This window comes from Poecilia formosa, unplaced genomic scaffold (assembly GCF_000485575.1).
Source record: "Poecilia formosa unplaced genomic scaffold, Poecilia_formosa-5.1.2 Scaffold333, whole genome shotgun sequence".
NCBI classification, from domain to species: domain Eukaryota; kingdom Metazoa; phylum Chordata; class Actinopteri; order Cyprinodontiformes; family Poeciliidae; genus Poecilia; species Poecilia formosa.
The window spans coordinates 43952-53118 of record NW_006800272.1 but is presented as its reverse complement, the minus strand read 5'-3'; the positions used below and the strand labels follow the sequence as shown (position 1 = coordinate 53118).

General features: G+C 38.6%; 1 protein-coding gene across 4 annotated transcripts; it reads right to left on the bottom strand.

The window, feature by feature from the left end:
• Positions 1-452: 452 nt before the first annotated feature.
• Positions 453-8960, bottom strand: LOC103152896 (crossover junction endonuclease EME1-like). 4 transcript variants are annotated; one of them, XM_016661516.1, is made up of 10 exons: positions 8857-8960; positions 7990-8215; positions 7626-7914; positions 7411-7538; positions 6481-6570; positions 6084-6205; positions 4675-4813; positions 2056-2171; positions 1763-1952; positions 453-739 (listed from the first exon to the last, which is right to left on the bottom strand). In XM_016661516.1, the coding sequence occupies exons 1-10, from the start codon at positions 8859-8861 to the stop codon at positions 563-565; spliced, it is 1482 nt and encodes a 493-aa protein (XP_016517002.1). In that variant the 5' UTR covers positions 8862-8960; the 3' UTR covers positions 453-562. The 4 variants fall into 4 exon arrangements, with proteins under 4 accessions (XP_016517002.1, XP_016517003.1, XP_016517001.1 ...); XM_016661517.1 differs by lacking the exon at positions 8857-8960 and having other exon boundaries at positions 6481-6567; positions 7990-8713; XM_016661515.1 differs by lacking the exon at positions 8857-8960 and having other exon boundaries at positions 7990-8712.
• Between the last annotated feature and the right edge of the window lie 207 nt (positions 8961-9167).

The following is a 9167-nucleotide window of genomic DNA, read 5'->3' as shown; positions in this document are numbered from 1 at the left end:
TTTTTTACTATACTGTACTTTATAATTTTCCTTGAGTAATTTTATTATGAGGCATTGCTACTCGAGTAAGGTGGATTTCTGGATTCTCTACCAACCTCAATGAAGGTAGATCAAGCTTGTTTAAACCAGAAATTCACCAGACACAAACCTGAAGGGTTTTTTAGTTTCATATTAAAAGAAATTGATTTTGGAAAATGTTTCTTTTTCCTGATTTTGTCAATATGTGACTTGTATCAATCATCTTCATTTTGATCTTTAAAATATAAAAATTTCCACATAACTTAATGTTTTGGTCTGTCTACCGATGTAATTTTGCATCATTTCTAACAGGGATTGTGGATTAGATAATCTGATGAAAAAAATAAAATAATAAAAAAAGAACTGTTTCAGGATGGAGCAGCATTTAAAAAATAAAATAAAATAAAAAAAAAAGGAGTGAAGGTAGCCCAAAGCTGTAGTTGTATAAAAACTTTATTGAACAGCATCAAAATCTGCATGAGTAAATCAACTAGTCGAACCTCGAACTTTTGATTTGGGCTATAGCAACGTTTCGGTTCAGAGTTTAAAGGCTGGCGTCCAGATTCTGCTCGGGGTCACGTGAATGCATCAGGAGGAAAAGACGTTTGGAAAGCTCCGGACCGACCCGTCGGGTTGTGGAGGTGACGCCTTCTCCTCTGCGGATCAGAAGATCAGACAGAAGAGAGAGCTTCTCGTTCTCGGTCCTGCACTGGCTGTAAGCCTGCGAACACACGGAGAGATTATTGGCGTTCTGAAAGGATATCTTGGAGGTTATAGTTTCATAAAGGTCACATGGGCAATTTTACATTGTCACAAGAAAAATAAAGATCACAAATATGACACAAAACATTTTTTTTTATTTCATAGCACAAGGATGTTAAACTATCAAAATATTTTTTAAATATTTTTCCAATCAGCTGAAGGAAATGCAGAGTGAGCTGTGGAGCCATAAAACCTCCAAATCGTTATTTTTGTAACAGAACTTTGACTTCGCAGAATGAAATCCACCAATAAAAACAAAATTCTTAATTTTTTTTACAAAATATCTTCAGGTATTTCATAAAATAATTATGCGTCCCATTTATGTTTTGTTGACTGAACAGCCTCCATGTGGTGCCAGCAGATGTAAATGAAATAAAATGTAAAAAGTTTTTCCACTGAAGCAATTTAACATTACTGCTTTTCCAAGTTGCTTCACATTGCAGACATTAGCTCTACCTAGCCTGGTAAGATACTGACTCCTAACAACTACTTAAAAGAACCCAACACAAAAAATCTGAACTATACAGTAATGAGAGTCAACTTTCATTTCAATATTGTCCTACTTTTTATAAACTTCTTAATTCAGCTATTGATTGCATTGAGAAAAAAAAACAAGAATTGGCAACCTGGGAATGTTTTATCTGCTCTAATTGCTAAACTGAATGCCCACTGTAGCAGATAATAAGTATCATTTGGCATTTGGCAGAATGCTTTTGTTTGTTGAAAAACATTTACATATCTGCTCATTTCAAGCAAATTACCTACTGATTTGTTGTGGAAAAGCTTCATATCTGCATTTTTTTTTTGTTAATCCCAAACTGTAACAGACAGGAAGGATGTCTAGATTATATCTTCCTAAATTACAAAAAAAAATGTTTAACTCTTCTCAGTATAAAAACCAGAGGAAGATTTAATTAATATTAGCAATGGCTGCAAAGACTGAATCTGAGCCTGTTGAAATGCTCGAGAGGTGAATGCGTACCTTCTTGAGCAGCTGCGGGGAAGGATAAGCTGCCAAGATGGCAGCCGCCACGTCTGAGCTCACTCTGTTGAACTGCTGGATCTGTCTCTTCCACGCCTGCAGCAGGCCCTTCCCGGCTTTGTCCACCCGCTGGCCTCCCGCCCACTCGCTCTCCAGGTAAAAGGAGAAGCCGGTCTGCTCTCGCGCTCTCCTGAAAACAACCGAGAGGAGTGTGGGAAGTGACCGTGTGATCCAGCAGAGGCGGCGCCGAGCCGAGATGCGATGAGCAAAAAACAGGGCTCCGGATTGCTCACTTGAAAGGGGCCTCGGCTACCGCTTTGGTCGTCATGGTGATGTGGTCGGAGAACTCCTTCCAGGTAGATAAGAAGCGGACAGAGACGCCGGTGTGAAGCTGGAGGTGGACCACGGCCTGACGGGGTTTTGAACGAGGATCGGTGAAGATATAACGAATGCCTAATTTCCTTCTTCAGAACAAAACTTCATATAAATATCATAATTTGAAAAAAAATAACATTGGTAGATTTCCATATTAGTGATGTAAATTATTCTCGACAAAGGCAAACAGAGGACAGTTTACGCTCTTCTGCAGGGGTGCGTCTGGATTTTTATTTTTTGTACCAGGGTACAAACTGTAGAAGGGTGGCACACCAAAATTACAATTTCACCTAAATGTACTTAAGGTTTAAATTACAATGACCAATGAGCCAAAATTTGGATAACAAATATATTTATTTACCCAAATAAAACATATGGATCTGTTTAGCATGAGAAAACTGTGCAGTAGATTTGTTTGTTACAGTGGCAGAGGACACAGGCTAATTTTACTAATCATACCATTAGCCTGTTTAGCTTAGTGTAGCTTAACTAAGCTAGAGTTAGAGTCTTAAAAACTCTATTTTTAGGACTGTTATGCTAACTCTGTTCAACTTAATAATGATTATAGACTACAAATGGCAAACAACTGTTTAATTACCCTGATTCTCCTTTATACTGTAATCTGATGCTAGTTTTTCTTATTATTAAACATCAACCTGCCAATGGGGACAAGGGATGAAAATTAGCTACATGGCTATAATCTCACATATTTACATAAACAGAGAGGTCCCATTGTGTAAAAATAAACTTGAAACAACACAAAATGATTTATTGATAGTTGTAAAAGAACAAAAGGAGAGTTTTGTTATGAACTGACTTGCAGTGTGGACAAAATGCTAATCTCTGTATGATGTACGATAACATAAGTTGGGGGCTCGTCCAGGAAAGCAACACATAGAAAACTTTATGTGCTACCTGAAGCAATATGTTTTTAAAGGAAATTTGCAGTGCTTGTACATTCTGTTGAATTGAATCACACTATTTCCTGAATTTTTGATGCAAGATCATCCAGAAATGTCAGAAAAAAAAACCTTACAAACCAAAATTCTGTTCAGGTAATTGTAAACAAAATAAATGTAGCTATGAGCTACAAAATGGAGGTACGTTATGACAAGGTCATGGAAAGTTAAACAGACATCCCTGGTCAATGTTTGTGATGATTCCACTGCAACAGGAAGTGTTAAGATTAGATGTTTATGCAGTTTATGCGTGACGCTGGATTTACAACATCAGAAGCTTGGATCACAAAAACTACTTTTGCGGGCGTCCTACTGAGGGACGTTTAAACAATCGTGTGGCTAATTTTACCCTTGAGTCGATATGATTGTGGCTTGTGTTTACTGGGACCAATTTAACACATTTTGATTATTTTTCTCTTCACCCCAGCCAGCAAATGTGATTATCTAATCACCATCAAATGAGTGCCTTCATTTGTTAACCCCCTGAAGATCAGAAGATTGATTAAATAAAATCAGCTACATAGTGTGGAACACTTTCCACTGTTGTGTTATATTAATAAACCAAAAACATCCCACAAGTGTAAAGTGTTGAAAAAATGCAGAAGTCATTACATGTAAGGGAAACGTGGGCCTGCGTTTTAATTAAAAGAAACAATGCGATTCATTTGACCAATTTTAATAAATAAATGTATTAATTTCTGAGCGTAAATGCTTTCGTAAAGTAGCATCAATTAAGATGTTCAACTGATTTAAACCACAGGGGGGGATTTCTGTGTCTTTTGGTTAAATTGAAATTTATTTCTGCTGTTGATGCATTATTAAAGTGCATATTAAATTGATGAGAATAACATTTATATTGTGAACTCTCATTTATTTTTTTAAGGTTCTGCAATAAAAAAAAACACTGAAATAAAACACACAATGAATACCACTCATTTACATAAAATTTAAAACACAGATTAGAAATAGAACAATAAGATATTTTTTGCTAGAGCCTTCTCAAATAGACATATTGAATTAATTTTTTATGACAGTGAAAAATTATTATTTTTTTATATACATATATAAGTTGATATATACTACATAGCAAAATAACCATATTTAAAATTAAACTTAACTAAACCCTGTAGGATGCAGGGTTTTTTTTTTACTGTATTAAACTTTAAATGTCATGATTAACTCCAGTGTTAACTCTTTCTTTTTACTGTTTCTGTCCACCTGTTTTTTTCCCTCTCCTGGAGCAGGTTGTATAATAAACCATGCAATGATGTGCAGCAACACAGATATCTGCAGCTGACTGACAAAAATGTATAAATAAATAAACAGCTGGATGACGCAAAAGCAATGCAGGTACTACTCAACAAACTTCAAAACCATGCAACTTCAAAAGGGGGAAGGAAAAAAACCCCTCTTCATTGACTAGCTTGTCTTAATAATGGGTTATTTAAGACTTTTAGTGCTGCATTTGTTTTCAAGATAAATACATTTTTTTAAAAAAAACCTGTTTTAGTTTTTTCTTCTCGTCACAATTTATGCATCGTTATTATTCAGTGTATCCCATCGGGAGGGGAAACCTACCTCCTCCACTTCAACTCTGGACACCTCCGGCAGCTTCTCGGCGTGACCGCTCCTCCGTTTTTTCTTCTCTTTTCCTCCTCCTGCCTCTTCCCCAGCCACAGCCGCTCTGAGCCTCTTCTGGCTCCGAGACTTTCGGGCCCTGAGAACATCAAGGTGAGCTTTATTTTTATGACTGACAGGATACCCTAAGCAGCCAGCTTTCTGTAAATCATTCATAGCAACACTGATGTAGTGGTGCGAGTAGCCAAACAAGAGAGCCAGCATCGATTTCGGATTTTCCTAAAAGGTGCCTGTTGATTCTGCTTTTGACCTCCGCTGTTTTTAATTATTTTCTTCAAATAATCCTAATATAAAGAAACTCATTTGTCTTTGTTTTAAGTTAACAGCTACATGAAGGGATTACAACTGAAGAATCAAACTCAACTAGTCATTTAATTATTTTCTCCTCTAATGTCAAGTTATTTGGTGATGCATTTACAGACCCAAAAAAATGTGGGGGCTTTCAGTTTTGATGCATTTCATGGCACATTTCAATCAGTTGTTACTTCACTAGTAGATCACTATACTGTAGTCAGTAACTCTAAAGTCTTTTGTATGGAAAACATGACAGATGTTAGCATCTAATGAAAAGCTGCTGATTCAGAAGGTAAAGGTTAAGGTATGGCTATTTAGCATTAAATTGTTAAACTTGTACAAAACCCTACTTTGGTGATAAATTAGCAATGGCCGTTTCAGTCGTTTCAATCTAATTTAGATCGACTATGTTCAGATCCAGCTAAAAAAACATAAAAAATAAAAATACAATTCTTGCTAGGTTTAGTTTTATTTAAAACTACAAAAGGTGAAAATGCAAATCCATATGCATTTTGGTGAGTTTTTTGCTCTTTCAATTCAACGTAGGATAATCTTGCTGAGGTCAGACAAATATTTTTGAAGAATGCATTTTAGATACCAGATCATTAAAAAAAACTAAATAAATGAAGTAATGAAATTAGCTTTTACAGATTGCTAAATGATAGACTGCAAGTCAGACGGTAACTTTTGCACTCCAAGGAAAACAACAGCTTAGGCGAATTTAAAACCACATTTTTAGAGTAAAGTGAACTGGCCATCAATGCCTCAGCACAAAACTGGCAGGATTGTTTTATCCATTTCTTATAAGTGAAAGTTTTGTCCACTTGTCTTTCGTTTCTGTGCCAGGTGCCTTTTTGCCGAAACGAGAACGTCTTTCTGATTCTCCAGTGTGGTGGATCACTCTGGACGCCGTCTGGCTGCTTTTAGTTTACAGAAAACTGGCTAATAAACTGGACAAACGGAGAAAATGTGAATCTCCTTGAAGCAATCCACTGAGCTCGAATGAATAAAAACAATCCATGACCGTCACGCCTCTGGTTTAATGAGACTCTCACCTGAAATAGCTCTCCAGCTCGATGACTGCCAGGCTGAGCCGTTTGTCCGGGTGAAGCCTCTGCCGCTCCCGGACCCACGATGTGAGGGTGGGACTGCAGGCTGACCCGCTGTGCCTCTCCTCCTGGGTAGAGGGCAGAGGGAGATACTCGTTTCAGGTCAAGCTTCTCCAAACAGATAAAAACAGATAGAACCCAGGCTTATCTAGAAAAATTGCTGCTCTTGGGATATATTTACCGTTTCTACCGGCGAGCTTACGGCCTCGCTTGGAATGCTAAAGCTCGTTTCGAAGGGTTTATTTTGTGTAATAATCTCAGAATATTTTCAAAACAATTCTCCTGCTTGGCTTCCAGCTGAAGGTTTCTGGAAAGTTTTTAGAAATGTCGCACGCCGACTCACTTGGATGTAGTTGTGGATCAGAGTGATGAAGTCTTCCACCGTCATCTGCATCACCACGTGGGGCTCTGGGACACGCGCCGCACCGTTCTGCTGAAACAGTGGCAGCACATATATTTTAATAATAAACTTTATTCAAAACTGGACAACGGATAACTAAAACATAAATGTCACCATTTGATTCGATGTACCCTGCAGCTGCACTGCTGCACCCTGACAAGTTGCAAGCTGAGCTGAGACTACAGGGCTGAAACGAATAATCGTGATGAATCGATTATTCAAATAATTGCCAACTAGTTTAGTAATCAATTAATCGTTAACTTGAGAGAGAGAGAGAGAGAGAGAGAGAGAGAGAAAAAAAAGACTCAAAACAAGGCCATTTGCTGAATGAACAACATATTTAAAACACTAATTAAATCAAAACTGTACCAAAAAATTAGGATAGAAAAAAATTTTTATTTGTCTGTAAATATTTTCTACACAGAACTCCTCATGTGGCCTTGTTTTAGCTGGATAGATTTTTGTAAAACAAATCTCGAACACCTCTTGCATCCAGTTATTAATCAGTTAATTCAACAAAATAATCAATGGATCAGCCCTACACTGTGTTGATGTTAAGTCAAGCAGAAAAAGCTAAATATTTTTGGGATGTTGATGTTAAAAGCATTTCTTAAGCTGCAAATGCATTAAATGTTAGAAATAATCAAGCAAACACAAAAGGAATATTATTTATCAGCATTTTCATATACTTTTGATCATGTATAAAACAAGTGGTTAAAAGCAAAGCACTTCCAGATTGTGCCCGTTTTTTTTTTTTTGTTGTTTTTTTTATCCGATTAATAAATCAGAATAATCGATAACTAAATAGTTGTAGCCCTAGCTGGGATTGTGTTGCATTTTCGTAACTAAACTGGAGGTCGTTTTTTTTTTAACCTGTGCGCTTGGAGCCTGCCTGGCCCAGGTCACGCTGCGGGGCAGCGGCTGTTTCTCTATGGCGCAGCTACAACCCAGAGCCTGCACAGACGCCAGCAGAGTTCCCCCTCCTTCCAGCTGCAACAGAGCTGCAAAATAGAAAAATGACTTAGCTGAGCTGCTTTCTAATAAACGTGTAGCTTTTTTTTTTTTTTTAGTTGTCTTTCTTCTTTCACCTGGATCAACAGCTACAACCATATGCTTGATGCACTCCTCTGGCCTCAGGGACTTGGAAGCCTCAGCCAGAGCTCTTCTCTCTGCTTTCTGCCTCTCTTGTTCCTGCTTGAGCGCCTCCCTGTCCTGCTGCCGTCTCTCTCTGGCCTGCCGTCTCCTCAGAGCCTCCTCCCTGGAGGCCCGGATCTCCTCCGCCGACCTTTTTGTGGCTTTGGTCGCGTCTCCGGTCTCGGATGCGGAGAGATGCCTGTGGGGGAGGTCATCCGCTTCCTCTGGGGTCGACCTTCTCTCCTTGTCCAATGTGGTGAGGAGATGCTCTGACTCTGAAGAGCCTTTTCGGTTTCCTTCAGTGAGGACAGCACTGTCCTGTCTCAGTTTTACCCTCTGCGCCAGGGGGACGTCGTCCTCAGAATCGCTGCTTATCATCATGACATCAGCCGATCCAACACTACAGAGAACCGAACTGGCTGGTTTCTTTGGGGCTTTCTGCGAGGCTACGTCGGTGCTTGGACGAGGCTGGAGGAAATCAAACACAGGCAGCTCCTCATCTGAGTCACTGCTGCTTCTCAGATCCTCGCTTTGAAGTGAATCACTACACATGGTGGTAGAAAACACAAACTGTCAGCATCATCAGTTAGTAAAGTGTGGGGTTTTTTGTCTTTGATTTAAACCCCTCGCCAGACTTCTTTGAAAAATTGTCACATTTAGTGTTTACCAGACAAAAAGGCGTGAATGGATCCCCTAACAAACAAATAATTCAAACAAGCAACATGTTCTGAGCGTGCTGGTAAATTCGGCAACAACGGGAACACAATTTTGGTTTCAGACAGAGCTTTGCTAGCAGCCTGTTCTGGCGTTGGAAGATAAGGGGGAACCATTACACAAGTCTCTTGGTGTGACGTTATCTGTTGCTGCAGAAATAATTGGATTCCTAACTTCCAGCTACATATTCCAGGCACCTAAAAAGAGCTCACAATAAAGAAAGAAATTACTTCTTAAATTGAGTTTGGCGCAGCATTAAAAATTTCCTTAGAAAGACAAACGATAGATAACACACGGAAAGCCAGTTCAATTTACACGACAAGAAGGCAGCCAGTGTCACGCACGCAGACGTCAGATAGTAGGACGTGGCTGCGCTGCTGACAACTTCCAAGACAGGAGGATTTCACTACATACTGAACAAATGAACAAACTTCTAACTACAAAATGCTATTTGTTTTTGTAGCTACTTACATCATCGTGTGCTGGGAGGCGCGTGACGCGTTGTTTGATTTTCCCCGGGTTTTGTTGCATTCACGGACAGTCGGACTACAGAGCTTTTAATGATGGAATTGCGCTCTTTTTTTTTAGATCCGAATTGTTTGGCTCAACTTGGCGATTTATTTATTTATTTATTTATTTATTTTTTTATTTATTTATTTATTTATTTATTTATTTATTTATAGAACGAACCCATCAAGAAAAAAAACATACACTTGTTCCAGTGTTTATGAAAACTTGAGCTGTAACTCTTGTCACTGTCTGTTACAACAGACAGTTTTTAC

What these genes read in the sequence shown, in the direction of transcription:
- LOC103152896 (XM_007573552.2), bottom strand. Translation starts at nt 8,223, where the DNA reads ATGTGTAGTGATTCACTTCAAAGCGAGGATCTGAGAAGCAGCAGTGAC. An exon ending in GGCAGGCTCCAAGCGCACAG is followed by an intron (nt 6,571 to 7,410) that starts GTTAAAAAAAAA and finishes CCACTGTTTCAG; the next exon opens with CAGAACGGTGCGGCGCGTGT. An exon ending in CCCCGCAGCTGCTCAAGAAG is followed by an intron (nt 740 to 1,762) that starts GTACGCATTCAC and finishes GTGTGTTCGCAG; the next exon opens with GCTTACAGCCAGTGCAGGAC.